Raw genomic sequence first — 22,573 nt, 5'->3', positions numbered from 1 at the left:
CAGAAACAGACGCATAATGATGTTTTATTAACGTGATTGCGGTCAAAGGTCATGCCTTACAAAACCTAAGCTAAGTATGTTTTTACGGTCAGTAAACTACGTCATGACGTCGTGAAACTCAGCGTCCCATCAGGCCACGCCTCGTGCTCACCTGCGCGCAGGAAGGTTTGAGGCAAACTTTTACAAGAAACCAAACAGCCGAAGGGAGAAAACGACACAGTGGAAAAGACTTCTAACTGGAACTTAGGACTTTGCTGATACGAAGAGGAAGATAGCGGAAAGAAACAGGTTTGTTATTCTAATTGGTGTTTTACGCGCTTTTTTTGTTAAAAGGGGAAAAAAAGGTCAGGTTTTGGAAGGAGAATCGAGCTCTAAAGAAACAGGTGATTTCAATCGCTGTAGATTAAAGGCTCGTTATCTTGACTACCCATTAATGTCCCAGGTGTCTCAACGCTTTACAATCTAGCAGGTGTCTTGACGCGTTTTTGTTTTTTTTCTCAGCTCTTATAAACCTCAAGCTGGACAAAATGATATTCAAAAGATTTTGCAATTTTTGTTTTTCCTTCCTTTTGTATTAGAGAATTTCTTTGTACGGGTTTAATCCCGGCATTGTTGTGTAGATGTGTTTAATTGGATATTTGCGCAGTATTGATGTCCGTGGGTTTTGTGAAGCCCAGCTGCAGTTCTTGGTGTTGAACGGTGACTGGACAGCTGCAGGCCCAGCTCTCATTCTCTCCCCTCTTCCTTTCTTTTCTTCCCCTCGCCTTACTGGTTCTGCCACATGTACAAGTTTCTACCTGCCTGCCACAGAGTTTCACAATAGTTTCGGCTACATTCCCAAAGTGCTGCGTCTTCCTCCGCCTCCATCCGAATCAGAGTCTGGATCTGATTAAATGATGGTTTCTGGAATAAAGAGGGTTCTGTTGGGAGCGTTTTGATAAAATGCTTTAATAAAATTGCCTGCTGAAATTTTACTTAAAATTAAAACGAAAAATCATCAACGTATCTTAAAACACACACACACACCCACGCCCACACACACAATAATGTGTTAAAAACAAGAAATTAGAATATTAGTTCAAGACTTTTGGCTCTTTTGATTGATACGCAATATAAACTTATTGACTAAGTATTAAAGCACATTAAACACAATATAGAAAATGTATAAATATAAATGTACATGAATATACGTGTGAATATTGCTGCTTTGTGTCAATACTTCTTTCTTTTAGGAGTGTCAGCTCTCAAGTCTGGGTACAGCCGTTTCTGTTTAAGTGAAACAGAAACGACTGTAGGAAATGTTGATTAGAAACATACCGATTTAAAATTAGTGTAGCCTATTTATTGTGCATTATTTAGTCATTTAGAGTAATGCAGTTTTTAGGATTTTTGCCTTGCCGCATCAGTCCTACGTTTGAATAAGTTCTGGTATCAGTCTCACTTTGGATCTTTCTTTGTTAGTTTTCTTGTTCTCAACGCATACCAAGATTTTCTCCACTTATTTTGTTTTTCTCACCCACTGGTTGGTGGAGAGAGACGGCAGCCTCCCTGGCTGGTAGGATGGATGGAGAAGAATGCTATATGTATGCAGTGCCTTAATGCAGTGAGAATTGCATTTGAATTGTATACCTCACAGCTGTTCTTATTCCCGTAAGAATGCCCTATTTTTAATTGATCTTTTCTGCATTTTAAGAGAAGATGAACGGATCCAAAATTTCCTGGCAAATATTGACTTTAATTTGGTGCTTTTGTTTCTTTGACGGTTGAACCTCACAGTTTCACTTTTGACCTGCTATGTTTTTTAGTTTTTGGTGGGTTCTGTTTACTCTATAAACGTAACTACAACATGTCAAACTATTTCTTTGAAAAGTTGCTGAAAAAGCCATTATAGTAGTAATATTCTTTTGAATATGTTCCAAAACATTAATTTTGCCTTGAAATTCCTGCTGTTAGAGGGTTTTTGTGTGTGTTTGACCAATGAATCGCCTCTCAGAGCTGATCAAGGGGAAATTATCTGATTGATTTGTGCATATCTACAGTAATTTCAAGACCTGCTGAAAGGCATGTATGAAGCAGTCCAGGTAGATGTAAAAATGAGTGTTGACTCTGCTGCCAGCGAAGTGGCAGCTGAAATGTCCTGTTCTGTGTAATTTCAGCCACTCTGTAAACCTCTGGAGTGTTTGTGGTGGAACGGTGCGTATTTACACAAAGAGATCTTGCTTTTCCTCACTGCCTATTAACCACAAGCCAGTCACAGCCCAATCCCTCTCATAACACTTCATCTCTAGTGCTTCAGAAGGTTTTATTTTATTTTTGTTTGGGTTTTTTTTATGATGATGATAAATTCATAAACAAACTGTTGTTTTCCATGTCTTAAGTTGAAATCTTGGCTAGCATCTAGATCAGGGGTGCCCCACGTCTGTCCTGGAGGGCCGGCATCCTGCATGTTTTAGTTCTCTCCCTGGTGGTAGCAACAACCTCCTCAGCTTGTCAGTGTTCTCCTTAGGCCTTCTAACAAACCATCATTTGATGCAGGTGTGCTAAAACGGGGAGAGGACTAAAACATGCAGGATGCCGGGCCTCGAGTACCGACTTTGGAGACCCCTGGTGTAGAGAGTGAGCAGGCAGTTTGCATGTTGGATGTTCAGCAGGAGTGGCTTTACAGGTTAGAATGAAAGAAAACCTACAGTCCTCTGAGTGATTCTGCTGCTGGACAAACCAGGAATAAGCAATTACATGTATGGTTTAAGTCAGAGAACTAGCTCTTCTTATTTTCCTCACCTCAGATTAATAACTCACTTGCACTTATGTTTGCCTCCAGCGGTCACACCTAGCCGATCCCACACCACCTTCCTGCACCTGCTATGTTGCCAATACACAACCAACACATTGTGTTGTCATAAACACAGCGCTTCTGAATACGGAAGTGGCAGGTCATTCTCTGTACCTTTATTTCCTCCCTCTGATGTAGATTAGGGACCTTTAAAGAGGCAGGGTGCTGATATTCAGTCAGCACTACCTCGACGGCACTCCCACGCCCCGGGGCGTGCATAAACGCTATCCACGAAGCAGAGATAACATCAATGCTCGCTGTTGCCACGGTGCCATTTCCTGGTCCTGAGACACAACAGAGCCACTGTAGGAACCCAGGAAACCCAACTCCAGGCCAGAGGATCTATATTGAAGCAAACAGCCCGTCAATTATTAACAGACCAGTGCTCTCATTCCTCTGTCGTAACCATGGCACCCAGCAGACAGAAACTCGGCCAGCAGCTTGGGACCTGCAGCCACTGAAAAGTTGACCAGGATGCCCACACAGTGCTGACACTGGGAGCAAGTGGACCTGTTTGGCTTTAGAGAAGGAATTACCAAAAATCGGATTGGCCGACGCATATGGATTATTTGATGGACGAAACTGAGAAGAGATTTTTTAGTTTTTAACTTGTAATTTCTTCACTATTGAGTGTCTTTGCATCCTGGTATCGGTGACCAGGTTCTCCTCTGACCGGCACAAAACGGGGAATAATTACATAGAGGAAAAGACGACCGCAACGCTGCTTTCATCATGAAACTGACTCAGCGATTCAAACTGCTAAAACACTTCGGGTCTGTTCCCCCGGAGCTGCCACCGCTGCTGGAGGTGCCTGTAAGTGAATGGATCGCTCCAGATGTAATGCTTTTGTTAGGAACAAAACATCTGATCAGGGCGGTTTGTAGTCAAGGAACAAAACGGGGATTTAAAACTAAACAAAATATCTTCCAGTCTACTAATCTGATCAAGTGCATCTACTATTTGTTTTTAGGGTTATTTTAAGCAGATGCACCTTTTAGTGTTAGTTAAAATTCGAAAGTTTAATTTATCGCAGTTGTGATAAACTGTGTCATGAAAATGTTTAGATTCAATCATAAACTTTAAAAAAAGTAAACAATGACTGTTTTGACTCCTGTTTTCCTAAACTTTACAAATTCAAATGCCTGGGAGGAAATGCTCTCTACATTTGCATTCTAAGCAAGCTGCACCCACAGCAATGCCGCAGCCTTTCGCAACCAAAACCCATGATGCCGTTGTGATTAAATATCAGTTTAAATGCTGAAACCCAAATATGAGAATGAGACACAATTGTTACCAGACTGAAAATATATAAATCATCTGAATTATTAAGCTCTCAGTTACATTTTGTGGTAAACAAGTTATTTACAGACTGATGGATGCAGAGGAAAACATCCATAACAATTGTACACTAATAACTTGACGTAGTACAGTTACTGTTAAATGACGAAACGATAGTAACAAAATAAAATGGGTGTTGACTATCCCTTTTTTGTGATTGGAAACATTGCCAAAAATAAACTTTAGCTTCTTGTATAAAGACATAATATCCCTTCAGCCAGCTGACTATCAGTGCTCAGCAAAAAGGTAGGCGAGTAGGAAATCTACATTATTTTACACTTCAGCCAGAGAAATCTCTTATCATTTCAAAGCAATAAGATAGAAATCTTTAGCAGTTTTGAAACAGAAACTTTTATTCAAAGGCACCTGAATGCTGGTAACCAACTCATGCTGAAGGTTTAATAGTTAACCTCTCAGTTGTACAGCTATTGAAGTCCTCCTCAGGATTAATGCTCTGATTACAGTAGCTGTCTCGATTAAGGTTGTTTCACTGATCTCATATCAGTCTGTTGAGGTTAAAGGTGTCGCCGCTCCACCTTAAATCTGCTATCTACCTAAAAAAGCTCTACAGAGACCTAGAGAGTGGGCAAAGGCTCAAGGGGGAGGAGCGCTCTCCAGGTGAGGTCTCTGAATTCCTTGCTGGGAGAGGCGGAGAACTACCACAGCTGGTCATATTACAGATAATTTCAGCGGGAGGATCGGGTTTCTGCTGGACTGCAGACTCCATCCATACAGAAGAGAATCTGAGGGAGAGGCTCTGCGGCCGGACGGCTGCAGTCCTGGGCGTTCTCGTTGTGCGTTTGTCAGCACATGGAACGTGAAGAGCGAGCTGCTTCTTGAGAGCATGGGGCCGCAGGTGTTTGGTTCAGGTTAGAAACCCCAGGGGAAAATGGAAGTAAGGTTCAAGGACCACATGGTGAGTGGAGAAGGTGGAAAACAAACAATTGTTTCCCTCATATGATGTAATATTAGAAGGGCTTCTGAACATTGGGGTTAAAGGTGAATAGAAAATATGTTTTCATTAGCTAAAGTGGGAAGGTTACTTTTTCAATCATCTTTTTATTAAACATCTATGAGGATATGATGCATTATTGTTGAGTTTTTTGATTTATGTGTTTTGCTCATTTTACTCCGACTGCAGAAACATGTTTGATTTTAGATGAACAAAACTAACTCTGTTTCTGTAGTTTCTCATATTTTTCTGAACTTTTCTGGATTTCTGACAGACAAACAGTATTTGGCTTATTGACAAAGTTTGTTTTGTCTACTTTAAGCAGAGGACAGTGATAAAACGCACCCTGGAATTAAACTTCAGTAGTTCTGCTGTAAATGTGGGTCTGCTCAGCAGTCGCTTTGCCCTCCTTTCCATTTCTCTCAGTAGGAAATTTATGCTCTTGTTTGGGTTTGCTCTCTGCTCCTTCTCTGATTTTTACAGAGGGTCATTCCTGATTCATTTTCCAAGGTACTTTTTCTTAGGGATGGGCTGAACGAAGCATTCTGTGACTCTCTGGAGAAACATTTTGACCTGTCAGTCAGGAGAATGCAGCTAATGAACTACGATAAAACTACAGAATCAAATTGTATCATGGTCAGGTTATTTTCAGACAGCAGCCTGGCATGAAATCAGGTCACAGCCAGCTTTTATTTGGATGATTCTCAGTTGATGATTTACTTAGTCAAACAGTCGGCCACCTGTCCAAAGGTCAAACTCTGCTGATCCTTCAGCATTTGGTAATTATCATAATCATAACCTCTGCATAGGTTAGTGCGCTAAATTTATGCAGCACCTTTCACAGGTATGAATCCTAAAATTGTTTCACTTTGACATAAAAATGTAAACGTGTTTGACACCTAAAAAACATGAAACTACAAGATAATACACAAGTGCAATTATGAATAAAAAATTTTCTTCTACATGTTTCAAACCTGTTTTTGACTCGATGACAGCAAGTATCTTGCTTTACCTGTTCTTCTGTAAGAAGCATCTTCCTCCGTTTACGTGGGAAAAAATTAGCTCACGTTCAGCTCGTGCTTTGTTTGGCCTGTGTGTGGAAAATGCATATCATGTGAGGCATTTCACCTCGTTTGTCCAGGAAGTTGAAGTCCCGTGTTCTCGCTGTTGGAAAGCTGCTACTGCTTTCCAACAAAAACTACTGGACGGAAATTTAGCAATTCATCAAATTAAAAGAACCGCTGGTGAAACGATGCCTGTTTTTGTTTTTATTATTATTATTTATTCATTTGGTTACTTTTTGTTGCTAAATTGATCTGATAAAACTGTTAACAGGCATGTCTTGATTCTGACGTAAAATCAACTCCAATACTTCACAATTGAGCTGCACAATATGTTGCAATTTATCGTCGCTGAGCACAAAATGCATATTGTGTTGGACTGCCTAGACCCAAACAAGTGCTTGCAAATTGTTTAAGTGCCATACATTGTGACATATAACCTGAAATTATTTAAAAGTTAAACTTGTGGTAAGATGGTGAAGTTAAGAAACAACAACAAAGTTGTTTTAATTCCAGAACGGCAGATGAAACTAATTTTTCAATAAAACTTTGTTGCTGAGATGGAAATAACTTTTTGTTTTTCTTTTTTTCTGTGATCTGGATTAGAGTTCTCATTATCTGGGTTCTGTAAATACTTCAGTCATTATCGATTTTTGCTATAGTAACCAATATCATTTCTTGTTTTCCTAGTGCAGTGCAGCCCTGACATTGAGGCTCTAGTGTTTTAAACGTAATGAACGCTTGCATAAACTGACAAAATATTTAGCTGCGGAGGAGATCAAATGTTATTCTACAGTGACTGTTTACATAGTCGGACACAGAACTATGCTGTGTTACTGAGAAGTAGTGAAACTGTAAATGGATCGTCATTCAGCCGATTGCATAAGTTTCAGCAATCATTTTCTATCTATGATTGCCAAACTTTTCTTATCTTTCGGTTAGAACAAAACTTAAATCTGACGACGTTGTCAGAGACTTTTTGTAAGTGATTCCACATTAATAATACTGAAACGCTCAGAGATCAGGACGGTAGTTTTATTTTTTTATGTTTTTAAAGGCTTGTGTCTCACCTGTTGTGCATACATACATGAACACAGCAGGTAACTCCTCCTCCTAACCAGTCAGGCAGGATTGAAACAGGTGTGAGCACGTTCATATCGGGTTGAGGCGAACAAACAGCCTTTCTGTTCTGAAGACCGACTGTCCGCCGTGTAAGGTCCAGCATTACATGACTGAATTAACTAATCATGTTTTCATTTAGCATAACTCTAAACCTATTTTGCTACAATCAGAAATTTATTCATGTAATTTGTGTGTGTGTGTGTGTTATTTTTGTCTTTTCAGAAACCAGGCATGGATGAGTTAACGATATGGGAGCAGCACACGATAACACTAAACAAAGTAAGCGGCTGTTTTTCTCATCCTGACGATGAAGAATCGGTGATAAATGAGGAGAAAAACACTAATGAGTATGAAAAATGTTTTGCTGCTGTGCTTTCGTGCTGTTTTGCTTTTTGGCTACTTCCGTGGAAACAAGCAGGCTGGGTTGTTGTTTCGGTGTTTATCAAGGCCATTGTGATGAACCCGGGGTCTAAAGTGGACCGTGTTTCAGACATCTAGCTTGCCAGCAGGAATTCAGAGAGACACACCCTGCTGCGCCCCGCAGCACCAACTGGCTCGTCACCATCCTGGCGCTGGAATGTGCTCCTTCTCTCTCTATCTCTACGCTCTATCACCCACTTAGCCTGCATTTCTACCCTCTCATTTTGCTGCATTCCTTCTCTGCCTTTAATGTGCTTTGTGTAATTTTCTCCTTATCTCAGTCCTCCCTCTTTATCTCTTCATGGCAGGACCCAAAGGTGGGTTTTGGTTTTGCTCTGTCAGGAGGGAAGGACAAGCCTCACCCAGACACCGGTGACACGGCTGTGGTGGTGTCGGATGTTTTGCCTAATGGACCGGCCATGGGACGCCTCTAGTAGGTTTCTCCTTTTGACACGACAAGTATTCATAAAATAAAAAAGTGTTGACATCAACCTACAGAAAAAGGCTTATATGTGTGGCTTCTTGTGCTTTTATTTTGTAGCCACAAAGACCAAATTGTCATGGTCAATGGAGTTTCGATGGAAAATGTTCACTCTAACTACACCATTCAGGTCCTCAAGTCATGTGGCAAGACGGCAAATGTTGTGAGTAATTGCAGAGGCAAAAAAATTAAACATCTGCTAGGCCAGTCATGACAAATTTTGCTGGACGATAAATTGTCCCAGAACTTATTGCAATGAACGATAATGTGTTTTAAAGTAATACAATAGTAACAATGGCACAATAATGCAAGAGCACATTCTAAAAGATAAACACTGGAAGTGAAAGACATTTGAAATATGAGTTATGAAGTCTCTGTAAACAATATTTTATTTAAAAAAAAGGATAGTTGAGACCGAAGCACCAGACTGATGACTTTTATCATTCAGTTTTTGGTAAAAAGAGAAAGAAGAGAGAAAAACGATAAATCAAGCAAATGAAATTATTGAGTTTCTTTTAAGTTATCATGTGATTTATTGATTTGTCGTTTATTGTAACAGGCCAGCACCTACTGTGCCAAGTAAAAGTATTCACAGCCCTTGAACCCTATCACATTATGTCACACTACAACCACCATCTTCAATTTATCTTAAGATTTTAAGTGATTAAAATCACTTAAAATCTGCACAGTAGCGCAGAAACTTGAAGCATAGCTTCATACCTCCAAAATAAATTTTAGTTGACATCATGGGTAATTTAAACCCAATGTAAAAGTCTCTGTTCTGTAAAGGCTGCAGAACATTAGTGAATAATTGGCATCATAAAGGTCAGAGAGGAAGCAGAGTTTAGTTATAAAAACAGTATCTCATAGTTTGAACATCTCACACTGTGGTTCTACTGTGTCAAAATGTTAATAACCTGCCAATGCTCGCCGGTTGACCTTCTCTGTAAATCTCCGACCTTTCTGTCCTGCAGACAGTAAAACGGCCTCGAAAGATCCAGATCCCAGCCACCTCCAGGCCGACCAGGGCCTCCTCTCAGTCCAACCTGCTGGATCAAGATCCGCCGAGACGAGCGCGCCGCTACTCAGACGGCAGCGACAACAGGGATGGCGGACGCTACAACAGCCGCTCCAGCCCCTCGCCTTATGGCAACGGGCACGCAGGGACGCTGCCGCTGATGTCCGGATACAAGAAGCTGCCACAGAACCAAGCTCCAGACAAACCGATCAAAACCACGCTGGTTAAAAAGAGAGCCACAGATGGTAGGAGTGCAAATGGAGGTTGTTTTAGTACGTTAAAAACGTCTTAAATCGTTAAATTCCGGTTTGCAGAGTATGGACTGAAGCTGGGAAGTCAGATATTTATAAAGCACATGACAGACAGCGGCCTGGCCGCCAAGGAAGGCACACTGCAAGAAGGAGACCTAATACTAAAGGTGAAGATTTCTGAATGCTGCACACAGACTGGTTGGAAAAGCATGAAAACTTCCTTATTATGAAGGAAGGAATCTAATCGCTGTTTTCTATTAATCCATGTTGAAATAGATCAACGGCATGACGACGGAGAACCTTTCCCTCCTGGAGACCAAGCACCTGGTGGAGAAGAGCAGGGGCAAGCTGACCATGACGGTCCTCAGGGACGACCGCAAGTTCCTGGTCACCATCCCGGAGGTGGACGACAGCCCCCGAAACAGCGAGGACGAGCTGCGCAAGGGCAGCAGCTCAGAGCTGGAGGGTAAGAGTTACTCAGAGGTGGGGAGGGTAAATGTGAAAGAGTTTGGGCTCATTATCTCTGCATGCAGCTTGTCTGGGTAACTTAATCAAAACTGCTTTCTGTGAACAACCAGACATTTCAGACATTGAAGAGGACATCGCCCCTCGCCGGATTTCACGTCAACACACCCGAGAGAAACGAGCACACAGGTACACACTCATACCATCCTTTACATTTTCTTCTATTTGTTAGTTTTAATTTTTAAGTTGTTAAATATTTTTAACCCAGAACGAGAGCTGAGCCTCCGCCCCGAGCCAAGTCCAGGGATCCATCGCCTGTACGCTCCACACTGACCCGGCCTGCTCCGAAAACTTACGCCCCTCGCAGAGGTACATCTTCCTTTCAAAAATACACTTTTCATTGTTGCAATAAAAATGATCATCTGGAAAACAAACAACTTTTGAGCTACAGGAGTTTAGCTGTATGTAAGTTAGTTTTTAGGACCACCAACTAAACAAATCACATGTAGGCAGTAAGATGAAATACATTTATTGTTATTGTTGTTTGTAATTGTAAATCATTTTCTCGTCAGCTCCATCTGAGTCTGAATCGGACCGCAGCACTTCTCCTCCTGCCAGGAGAGAGATTCCAGTAATGAAGGACTCCAGCAAATACAAGTCAGTTAATTTAGGTTAAAAATTATTTAAAGAGGCTTCTGACCTGTGCTTTAAAGTTAGACGTTCACTTCTTGGTAGCTTGATTTTAAGTTCCTTTTTGAACCCATGTCATTTTGTTATTTTTAAATATATTTGTAATATTTAAGCTTTCTCTACAAGCTGATTCATAATTGTGTTATTACTCTTCTGCAATCACTTGACAGGTTTCTAACAAATTACATCTTAGTGGGTTAGTTTAAGAAGTGTGTATCTTTATTAGCTCTCTGTACAGTAAAGTTATTGCGATGCTTACTGTGAAGACTTTAATGATGTTTGTCTCTTCTTGCAGAGCTCTTCCGGGATTGGCTGCCCTCCCAAACCCACGATCTTCTCCTGTGCAGAACTGGACCTTAACCCGTCCCTCCTCCTCCTCTTCAAAGCCACGTAAGCCGGTGTCTGAGTCCGACTCCGACCGTAGCGATTCCCCACCTCCACGCAGAGAGAACGCCCTCCCAGACACCAGATACAAGTACGGACTGCATTTTAATTCACTGAGAGATTTGAAGCGCTGGTGTGCTAAAATATTTAGATAATCAAATGGTGAACATAACGGAATAGTTGACTCTTTAAATTTTTTATTTGTTTTTTAAATGGTAAATTATGCCCATCTCCTTTGCATTGTTTTTGCAGATCTCTTTCTGATCTTCCCCATATTAGTCTGAAATCCTCCCCCGTCACAGTTCGCCAAGAGCCACCAAGAAGAGTCAACTCTCCTGTGAGGATCCCACCCCCAGGTCTGTATAAACACACACACAAAATAATCCAGCTTCCTTTCGACATTGTGCACCCTCAACAACTCCCTGACAATATTAATTCCAGTTTTAAGTGCTTAAAATAAAGTGTAAAAAGAGATGGACAAGTACACAAGTGCTTAACACCTCTGTGAATGTTTTGCTAGTTGCTTTAAAAAAAAAAAACACTCATTAACTTTAAAGGGTTAGCGCCATAGTTGTCGGTACAAAATGAAAACATAATTAGAATAATAATTTACAAAAAAAAATGTCACACTACAGCCTTGAATGTTAATCTTTTACTGACATTTTAGATTATAAACCAAAACAAAGTAATGCATAATTGTGAAACAGAAAATTATGCATGGTGTAAAAACACTGTTCAGTAACAAAACTGAAAATGTGTTCAATGCATTTCTGTTTAAATCCTCTGAGTCATTAATTTCATTCCCCAACTTGCCCACAGCATGATGCTGTCTCCGCCTTCAATGACGTTGTGTTCAACGTCATTGAACACAATGACGTTGAGGTCATTGTGTTCAGAGAGATTCTTGGTAGTTTTTCCTTTTCTTTTTTCTTTTTTTTGCATGTACCTCAAAAATTCAATTTAAAAAAAAAGTCATTTTCCTTCCAGTCCACAGATATGCACTACTTTATTAATTAAGCTCTTAAATCCAAATAAATTGCAGTTGGAACAAGTAAAAAAACTTTATGGTATGTGAACGCGTTTGCAGGGCTCTGTGATGCTGCTTTTAGTTTACCGTGTAATAAGAGTTATTCTGCCGTGTTCTGCTCGTTTCCAGATTCTGATTCCGAGTCGGACAGCACGCCGCCGCCTCCTCAGAGGCACAGCGCTTCGTACAGCCAGGACTCGATCAGCAGATACAGGTACAGATGATGGTCCTCCAAAATCCATACCTGAAACTGCAAGAGTTCCCGAAGCGGACACTGGCCAGACTTCACGGCTCTCCCACTGTTAATCACAAACTGTCGTTTGATTTTGACAATTTTGACAAGTAGCCCTCTCTGGGTTTTTTTGTGTGTTTGTTTATTCGTTTGCTTATTCTGGACCAGCTTTTTTTTATTATTTTTTTTGTTTTACTTGATTTATTTTTCCACTGTGTATCACTGTGTTTAAAAGTTTTGTTAACTAATAATAAAATGAATAAAAGTGGGTTTTTACAGAACATGTATGTGGCTGTATTGATCAGAGTTCTTATCAATGAAGCAGCGCTGCTCCAATCAGACGCCAGTAAACCGATCATTCACCAGTTTCTGAAAATCTGCCTGTGTTTCAAGGCATAATTTTTAAAATGAGGTTAGTTCAGATATTTACTGGCCCAGAGGCTTTACCTACCACATGATTAAAATGGATCATTTTGATTGGTCACAATGCAGTTGACCTTCACACAGAGAGCTCACCTCAGAGGTAATAAGGTGAATATTTACCACTCAAGTCTCAGATTATCAATATAGCCACGGGTCCCCCCCTCGTCAAACATAACTGAGATTTGTTGTCTTCCTCCTCCCTCACTCCCACCTCCCTCTTTTTTTTTTTTTGTTTCTCTTCCAGGACCTTGCCGGAGGTTTCTCTGCAGCCTCACGTCGAGCCGCCTCGATGGAGCGAAACCAGCGAACTGCCAAAGAAAGGTCGGCATGAAAAAACCTCAGTTTTCATTCTTTCTCTCTTTCTTTCTTTTTTTTTTTTTTTTAGATTGCATTAAGTAGCTTTAAAACCACATTCCATATATTCACTGACCTTTACAGCTAACTCAGACGCCGAGTCAGATGCCAGTGATGCATCCGCGCCCCACAAGGACTCCTCAGGGGGCAGAAACTCAAACGCAGCCAAGGGGAGACGCAGGTGAGGTGAATCTCACACTCTCAGGTGGGCTTCATCTACTTTCTACAATGTCTGTAATCTACCAAGCATGGGTTCCTGCACCAAGAAGCTTTCATTAGTTGGCACTTTAGTATAAACATAACCTTCCAAAACAATTAACTTGAGAGTTCCTCGAAGAAACTAAATTTAACCTTAGCTGTTGACGGATCATGAAAGTCCTGTCACACTTTATAGGCTCACAGAGGTCTGCAAAGTATTTGTTTACTTATTTATGTTTTGTAATGTTATAGTAATATAAATTCCTAAAGGTAATATTCAATCCACTATCACTAAATAATAAATAATAACCCATAATAATAAATTTCTCTCCAGTTTTCAGATGCTGAAGCATGACTACTGAATATTTTAAGCGGAAAACCACTAATTTCTTTTTCATTGTCTTTTTGTTATTGACAAATACGTTTCTTTTTGACATTTTTTTGTTAGAGTCCTGTCTAAGAAAGCAACTTCACTTTCTGCAAGGAGGGAGCCTTCGCGTCGAGTCAAATCCCCGGCCATGCCGCCTCCAGATGGTGGGTTTACTCCTCAACGTCGAGCTCTTATCGTCGTTTTTCACAGCGGAGTCACTGAAAAGCCTTTTTTGTTTCTCTTTCAGAGTCCTCCGAGTCAGATGAGCTTTCACACCTCAGGAGGTCTGGCAGCTCTGAGCGAGAGCAGGACCACCGCAGGTAACGCACAACCTGAACAAATTAAACCAAAACTGGATTTTTTTTTTAAAAATTATTATCAAATATACCTAATCTCTTTTTAAACAAGTTAAAGTGGGCTATTAAGAAACATACTTATTATTTTCTTCACTGATTTTTAATTGATATTCTAGTTAGTTTGACACATTTTTAAATGAATTTTTTATCAATTTTTAGACTTTAAAATACTTTGAATGTAACAGCAATATTTTAACTAACTTGGTAAGAAAAGTGGCTTTTAATAGACCTTGATTAAATCAATTTCTGTTCATTTAACCTCTTTTACAGTAAAGAATTTTACAGTAAAATAAAATAATTAGAAGTTGGAAGTAAATATAACTTTTATTTGAAGTTATGTGACCTGTTCTCAGTTCAATTAACTTAATAAATAAAAGTCAAATCACTCCATTAGGTCCTTTAATTTGCACTCAGCTAAATGTAAGTTGGACAGAGATTTAAAAAAGGTTATAATGGATTACTTGGTGTCCTGATGGTTAAAAAAAAAAAAGTACAGATAATTTATGAAATGTGGTGATTTTTTTTTTTTAAGTCAAATAAGCCACTTTTTTCTTGAACCTCTTAAAAATACAAATTAAAAAACAAAACAAAAAGTTACCTATATTTCAACTCTTATCAGCATGTTAATTTAGTTTTTATTTTGTTGTTCAATTAATCTTTTTCTTTCAAAGTTAATCCATCTTCTCTGAAGTTCTCTGTGATTTAATTAATCATGTTTTCTCCATCCTCTAGCTTTATCTGCCATCAAATTAAGATTAAACTGTGTGACATATTTGTTTGAGTCAAATGAAAAACGCTGCAGGAGTGAGATGGGAGACTAAAGATCTGGGTTTTTTTCACTCTGCAGTGCTCCTCGTGTTCCTCGTGCTGCAAACGGAGGCGGCACCGTCCCGTCTGGGATTTCAGTGAATAACCCTCAGCTCTACTGTAAGCCTCGGGATAAGAAAGTTTAAATTTATTCAAATTATAAATTTTTTTTTTTTCTTATTGCATGGTTACCATAGTTATAATTCCATCCGTGAAATTAGCTAAACTGTGATGTTTTGATTTCTCTCGCAGCCAAACCTGCAGAGGAGCCTCTTTATTTTCTACCTCCTGACTCTTACCCATCATCTAATCCTGAGTGAGAAATATATTCTTTACAAAATTCGTCTGTATGTAAACTTTCTAAAAATAATTCCAGTGATCTGATTTGTTTGGCATCTCATTCTGATGTTTTCTGTAGGTACAGCTCTGACATAAACACAGTGAGGTTTGTCAAAGGGCGCAGTTTGGGCCTCAGGCTGGTGGGAGGCAACGATGTTGGGATCTTTGTGGGCGGAGTTCAGCCAAACAGCCCAGCATATGAGGAGGGAATGAAGGAGGGAGACCAGATCCTCAAGGTAGCTTTATCTGAGATGTTCACATTTTTATCCATTATTTTATTGGATTGAATGAAGAGGTCAAAAAAGTACAAAAATAAACCAACTTAAAAACCTGTTTTAAAAAGAAGCTTGTTGGGAAATGTGTTGTGTAATATGAGTGTTTAAAGACCATACCATTGATGATGTAAAATGTGTTTAAATAAATTGTACATCTAAAGATGAGAATGTGGTGTTTTAAATGTCATGGAAGGTAGAAATAATTTATGTTTATCTGGTGTTTGGACATTTAATTGTTTATATGTTGATGAGTATGAAAGGGGCAGGAAATTATAAGATCTTGTATCTTCTACCTGCTGGATAATATAAAATTTCATGTCAAATGGGCGTGATAAGTTATTTTAATTTATTTTTTCTTCTTTCTTGCTTTCATTTATGTCTGTTCAAAATAATTTATTTATAAGTAAATAAATAAATTTGGTGATTTATTCGGCTTTGAAACTGAATCAAGTCTTTGGTCTTTGTTTATTTTCAGGTAAATAATGTTGATTTTGCCCATTTCACGCGAGAGGAAGCTGCCAACTTCCTCCTCAATCTCCCAGCGGGAGAGCGGGTGGAACTGTGCACTCAGAAAAAGATGGACCGTAAGTGTGCAGCACAGCTAATCATGCTATGATTTACTTTTAGCGTTTGTCGGTCCTAACTTCTACTCTATCTTCAGTTTACAAGAAGATCATCAAGTCCAACCTGGGGGACAACTTCTACGTCCGGACGCACTTTGACCACGAGGCAGATAACCCCAAGGGTCTGAGCTTCACCAGAGGAGAGGTGTTCAGGGTCCTGGATACGATGTTCACTGGGAAGATCGGCAACTGGCTTGCTGTCCGCATGGGGAACGACCTGCATGAGATGGATAAAGGAACCATCCCCAACCAGGAGCGGTGAGGAAACACGGTTTGATATGCAGCCACATTACAACCTCAAACTTTGTTTTATTTGGATTTTATGTGATAGACCAACACAAGTAAAACACAACTGGAAGACAAAGGCACTATTCATTCTTTTTTATTTTTTATGAATTAAAAGTTGAAAAGTCTGGCACAAAATTTCAATCAACCACAATTTTTTTAATTCTTACCACAGAATCCGGTGGAGTTAGGTATTGACTTTGTAACTGTCTCTGCATTCAATGAGTTCTTCTTAAAGTTAAATAATATTTATTTATCATCCTTTCACACTGATATAATTTGGTAGTATAGAAACAAAAAATTATTTATTCGACTTATAAAATATTTAAGTACACAACTGATATCTTACCTGAGCTGTGGTTCTCTGTAGCTCCTCCAGAGTTACATCCAGTCTTTTTGCAGCTTTTCTGATTATAGTTCTTCTTTCCCTGCTTCTCAGTTCAGGTGCATGGCCATATTTTGATCTTTCCATTTTTTAAACAATGCTTTTCCCAGCTTTTTGTTAAAATTCAAGCTGTATTTTCTTTCACTCAATGTATTATTGTCATATAAAGTTTTATTAAACACACTGAAGCTCGAAGTTGTAATGTGGCAAAATCCGAAGGCGGATTTGAATAAATCGCCGGAGTAAAATTTTCTTCCAACAATCGCCTCCCGCAGGGCAGAGAAGCTGGCCACCATCGAGCGAACGCAGCGGTCCACTGTAGAAAGGCAGGGAACCGGCCCGAGAGCAGAGTTCTGGAAACTGCGAGGACTTCGTGGAAACAAGAAGAACGAGAAGAACAACAGACGGACTCGGGAAGACCTGCTGCAGCTCACCATTCAGGGCAAATTCCCGGCCTACGAGAGGGTCCTGCTCAGGGAAGGTGGGCCTGGGTTTCTCACACACGAACACATGGACACTGTTAGTTCAGAAAGTCACATTCAGTTCAGTTTTAAAGCAACTGATTGGTTGTTTTTTTTTTTACCAGCTAATTTCAAACGACCAATTGTCATCCTGGGACCCCTGAATGACATCGCCATGGAGAAGCTGGCCAATGAGATGCCTGATGAATATGAGGTGGCAGGTTAGTCTCTACTCATTGTTTGACCATTTCTAACCTTTCTCATGAATAACAGATAGGCATTGCACATATTGAGGCTTTCTCCTGATTATTATTTGTGTTGAACTTTATTTCCACAGAGATGGTTCCACGGGGCAGCGGAGGAGACAGTAGCTCCACAGTTATTAAACTGGACACTGTTAGGAGAATAGCAGAGAAGGTGAGAAGAAAACATTAAAATTCAACTTTAAATGCTTTATTTCTCAACAGTAGACATTTTGTTTCCCGTGTCATCTTCTGAATTATTTGTGTTTTCTTTCAGGACAAGCACCCCCTGCTGGACATCACTCCCACTGCAGTGGAGCGGCTGAACTACATCCAGTACCACCCGATGGTGTTGTTCTTGGACCCCCACAGCCGCAAAGACGTCAAGGCAATGAGGCACAAGTACAAACCCGACTCCAGCAAGAGCTCCAGACGCCTCTACTCCCAGGCTGTCAAGATGAGGAAACACGCCAACCACCTGTTCGCAGGTATCCCTCATATTAGACGGTTAAATGCCAGATACATTTGTAGGGACAGAAGTGTTTTCCTGTCACTCGTGACTCAGCAACGTTCATGGTATTTCTCCTGGTTTTGCCCTTCAGCTCAGATAGACCTGCAGGCCGGCTCCCATAAGTGGTACGACTCTCTGAAGCAGAGCATCCGGCACCAGCAATCCAAACCTGTCTGGGTGTCGGAGATCACGGTACGTCACGCTGCTCTTCCTCTCCACAGCTCTTACACAAGTAAACTCTGAAATATTTCAGTTTCAGTCAAACAATTGGAACTAAAAATTAGAACCAGGAAATTGGTTACCGTTATGAGATAATACTGAGGTTGTTAAATGTTGCGATGTCAACTTTCCTGATACTATTCCTGTGATTTTAAATAAATGGAACCTTGCAATAAGATTAGGATGATTTTATTTTAATAGTAGACAAGTTGAGCTAAACCAACCACAAAATGAAGCAGAATTTCATTATAACTTTGTAATAAATTCCTATGTTTAATGATTCTTTGGAAAAAAATCAGAGGTGAATTATTACCCCACATGTTTACTCAAGTAACTAACATCAAATTTAATATTTTTAAATATCATTTTCAGATTACATTTGACCCATATTTTGGGTTCACCCAAAGGCAAATGTAAAGAATATAAAAACAACTTTATTTTACAATTTAAATAAAAATGATCCTAACCAATGTGCTGCAACCGAACTTGATCCTCATGAAGATCATTTGTGAACCCAATAATCTGAACAAACTGCCTTTTGTTCAGTAAAACAATATTCAGTATTTACCTTTTTTTTTAAACAGGACCTTACTGTCATATTGTTAAATGACATAAACAAGAAATAATATCGTCATTCATCTAAAAATAAGTTAAAAAGACATTTGAAAAGGGGAACACACAAAATAAATACAAAGTAATCCTGTGACAGACTGGTGACCTTTCCAGGGTGTGAGTCACCTCTCACCCTGTGACCACTTGGGATAATCTGGTATAGATTATAGATGGCAGCACAAAAAGAAAGTAGATGCAGTAAATAAAGGGAAAATAAATAAAAACATATTTATTTGAGGACTTCCTGAGGTGGATGCTTAAACCAGTGAAGTATTTAGTTATCCCTTCAATCTTTTGTGTTCTTGAAATAAAGCTCTCTCCTGTCCTGGATAGACTGCTGCTCTTAGCTCAACGACCCAGAAGCTTTTAGGCTGAAGTGGACTTTTAAAACCTCTCCAAATCTCTCTTTGACTTTTAGATTTTTTGACTTTCATCTCCCTTTTTGCACATAATGTGATGCCATTGAGTAATCCATGCTGTTTGTCTAAACAGCATTCTGATGCCTTTAAACTCTTTCTGAATGTAGTCTGTCCTGCATTAGTAGCAATGCCAGTTTGATAATTGTCCTATTACAGTTTGCAAACTGTTTGAGCCAACATGCATACGATTTGTTCACATCCTGATGTTTACTCATGTTGACGGCATCTTCACAGTGGTTACACACGCGTGTGTGTTCAAGGCGTTTCTCAAGCCAGGTTGTTTTGTTTTGAAGAAGAAAGATGGCTTCATGACTTTTAATTTTCAGAAATTGTGCCTGTCAAAAAGAAAACAAGGACGGAAGTGAGGGCACTAGTTTAAGAATCACAATTCGTGCTTCGTTTTGGGGGAATTCATTTTGTTTTTCCATCAAATACCTAAAATTATGTCTAGTCTTACAATCAAGTACATTTAAAGAGATGCATTTTATATCCTGCATGGTGCGCAGTTTGAATAGTGCACGGCAGAGGTAGTTAGGGGGCGCTGTTGTGCAGTTTTAAAGTTCTTCCTATTCAGCTTAATTTGTTTTTAAAACCTCTCCACTCATGTTCTCTTCTGTCCAGCTGGAGAGCGGAGGGGTGCAGGACTTGGATGCTCTGGACCCGACCCAGATGGACTACCTGAGCGCTGCCAGCGATCTGGAGGACACCGACGGAGAGGCCATCACCGACGGAGAGGCGTACACCGACAACGAGGACCTGGAGGAGGCCTATCCAGGTCAGGAAGCCGCCAGGTTCCCACAAAGCTCCCGGGGACCCGGCGCTGCTCTGGCCCGATCGTCCGAACCCGCCTTAGAGTACGACACTCCAGCCGCTGATGAAGAGCCAGGTGACTACGGCTATTCGGACAGAGAAGTCCCACCGTTGATGTATGTGCCGGAGCCAAGGTCGGCCCGCCAGGAGGACTACAGCCCGCCCCAGAGCCCTGCTGAGCAGGAAGAGCCGTCTCAACGCAGCTTTACAGACTCTGACTTTGATGGTCTCGATGTAGACGAGCCCAACTCTCCCTCAGACGGACCGCCAGACTTTATAGCCCCCGACCCATCAAATCGACAATCGGTACGTGAGACATCGTATGCCGATGAGCAGCCGGAGATCTTCCAACCTGCCCCCCTGTCTGCTATTGAGGAGAGACTAGAGCAGGTTTGTCCAACCAGAAACCTGAGTTTTATTTATTAAAGTCAATCTATGGTAGTTGAGAACTGTTATGGTCGTCACAATATTTGAGAAACAGTTTAACCCTCCACTAGCTTCTTACTGGAATTAAATATGGAATGAAAATAACTTTTAAGACTTTAAACAATATGTTTTTAATTTGTCACATATTGGCCTTATGTATAGAAAAAAAAACAGTTTACAAAGTTAGTAAGATCTTAACATACACTCACTAAGAGCATGAAGTTAGTTTGGGCCTTTTTTTGGTTTACTTTAAATTTAATTTTTCTATAAAATGGTATCATTAGACAAAATACGGCTTCAATGAAACTTAACAAAATCCACAAATTTTAATTTATTCTGGATTTTATCTAATCCACACAGTGTGAAAATTAAAAAATATAGGCTCAAATATATACATACACTCCACTAATATTTGGAAAATGTATCTTTGAATGAGCTTCTGGCTCAATAGTGACTGAATATTGTAGCCTAGAAAAGTGTAAACACTTTACTGGCTACAGAAAGACATTTTAGATGTTGCCCCAGAGTTTACAGATTAAAATGTTTTGTGTTCACCTGCCTACCATTTAGAAAACCAGGAAGGAAGACAAAGAAAATGCTCCATTTTATGTGTTTAAGAGCTTTATGGTTGAAACTTGGCTGCCAAACAGCCTTTGAGTCAAATGTAGAGTTACATCTAAAGCTAATTCAATTGAAAATAAATTAAATTCCCCGTAAAGTACTGCTGTTCCTTGACAAGAATCCTCCTGAGTGCTTTGCTATTTTTGCAGAATTTCAAACCAACAAAACAAGCTTTTATTTTGAAGAGCTTGAATCTGTTCTAGTTTTAAATGTGCTTTTTCCCCTCTCTGTTCCAGACGCGTGCGGCAGAACCACAGACCCAGCCTGAGGAAAGGAAAGGCCCGTCGTACATCGTGTAAGTCCCGGCTCCCTCTTTGTGGGATTCATTGATTAAAATGAGACTGATCCACTCTGACTCCTCACCGTTCTGCCCGTCCCCTCCTCAGGTTGGCCCATCACCACCAAGCAGTCCAGTACAGACGCACACAGATCCAAGGCAGCGACAGCTCCGACGAGGACGAGTTTGACGAGGAGGAAGAGGCCGACGATATTGAATGGGGTCCGGCAACTGAACTCTAGATACTCGGAGGATTAAAGCTGCCGACAGCTAATCCAGGACAGACGATAACTATTTCACTCCTTTAACTTGTTGTTTTCTTAGATTGTTGAAGTTTCTCTAAAGAGGGCGATGTTGTTCAATGTATGACAACTTACCAAAAAAAAAATGTTTCACTGAAAACATTTTAGATCAAAGTGCCTGTTTTTTGTTTTTCCTTTTTATATTTATTATGTTAAAAATACTTAAAGCAACTCAGTCTGTTTTAACTGCTGTAATGTACAAATTCCAGGTTGTTTTTTTTTTTTAGAAATCATTAAGCAAAGCGATGTTGACCTAACCCTAACCTACCCTTGAGACCAATTAAGAAACCAGTTTTTAAACCTTTTCTACAATAAACAGTTTTTTCTAATTTCACAGAGAGTTTATGAAGTTTTTTTTAAGTGTAAGACACAACCACGATCACTGAGGATGATGTCCACTGTACATTTTGTACTAAGGACAAATATGTGACAAAAGACTTTAAAACCTAGAGATCGTCCTGCTGCAGCAGAAAGGACAACTTAACATGAATGACTTTGCTCCAACTAAAGGGAAGAAAACCCTGGAATATAAATATTTTCTCTCCAAAACCTTTCAAATGTGACTGGATGCTTTGCGTACATAGAGCTTGTTCATAGTTGACAGGAGATGTATTCTCAAGTTTCATTCCTTTTTATTTCTGAGATCCAATGAAATTAGTTTTCGTTTTATGTTTGGGGGTTAGCAGAAGAAATTCAGCTCAGTTCACAAGTCTCTCCCCCTCCCCTCATATTTAATAATTTATCTGTACAAACCATTGGCTTCAGCATTGTATGACATCAAAACCGTTTTTATTGTTCTCTAAAAATATTTCCAAAATGACTTTATTAAGTGAATCGGTAACATTTAATCAAGACTCAGTTTGAAAGAGAAAAATTGCAAATGATTCACTTGCAATTTTCGACTTAATACAGTAAAACTTTTTACAACTGTAAGCATTGGTTACTTATCAGCTTCTTCAGTTTTCCACAAGGTATAGAGTTAAC

The 22,573-nt window shown here is 39.8% G+C and overlaps 1 protein-coding gene across 5 annotated transcripts; it reads left to right on the top strand.

The window, feature by feature from the left end:
* The first annotated feature begins 117 nt into the window (after positions 1 to 117).
* Positions 118 to 21,923, top strand: tjp3 (tight junction protein 3). 5 transcript variants are annotated; one of them, XM_044129769.1, is made up of 30 exons: positions 118 to 288; positions 7,529 to 7,585; positions 8,035 to 8,159; positions 8,268 to 8,370; positions 9,182 to 9,470; positions 9,540 to 9,643; positions 9,753 to 9,942; positions 10,055 to 10,130; positions 10,210 to 10,310; positions 10,514 to 10,598; positions 10,927 to 11,106; positions 11,268 to 11,371; positions 12,172 to 12,256; positions 12,942 to 13,018; positions 13,136 to 13,232; positions 13,698 to 13,783; positions 13,867 to 13,939; positions 14,823 to 14,902; positions 15,035 to 15,098; positions 15,201 to 15,357; positions 15,872 to 15,980; positions 16,058 to 16,277; positions 16,965 to 17,170; positions 17,276 to 17,371; positions 17,488 to 17,567; positions 17,670 to 17,880; positions 17,995 to 18,095; positions 19,775 to 20,353; positions 21,247 to 21,305; positions 21,397 to 21,923. In XM_044129769.1, the coding sequence occupies exons 2-30, from the start codon at positions 7,538 to 7,540 to the stop codon at positions 21,527 to 21,529; spliced, it is 3,918 nt and encodes a 1,305-aa protein (XP_043985704.1). In that variant the 5' UTR covers positions 118 to 288; positions 7,529 to 7,537; the 3' UTR covers positions 21,530 to 21,923. The 5 variants fall into 5 exon arrangements, with proteins under 5 accessions (XP_043985704.1, XP_043985702.1, XP_043985701.1 ...); XM_044129767.1 differs by lacking the exon at positions 118 to 288 and adding an exon at positions 3,216 to 3,646 and having other exon boundaries at positions 11,295 to 11,371; XM_044129766.1 differs by lacking the exon at positions 118 to 288 and adding an exon at positions 3,222 to 3,646.
* Positions 21,924 to 22,573: the final 650 nt, after the last annotated feature.

This window comes from Gambusia affinis, linkage group LG10 (genome assembly GCF_019740435.1).
Source record: "Gambusia affinis linkage group LG10, SWU_Gaff_1.0, whole genome shotgun sequence".
NCBI classification, from domain to species: Eukaryota; Metazoa; Chordata; class Actinopteri; order Cyprinodontiformes; family Poeciliidae; genus Gambusia; species Gambusia affinis.
This window is presented reverse-complemented; position numbering and strand designations above follow the sequence as displayed.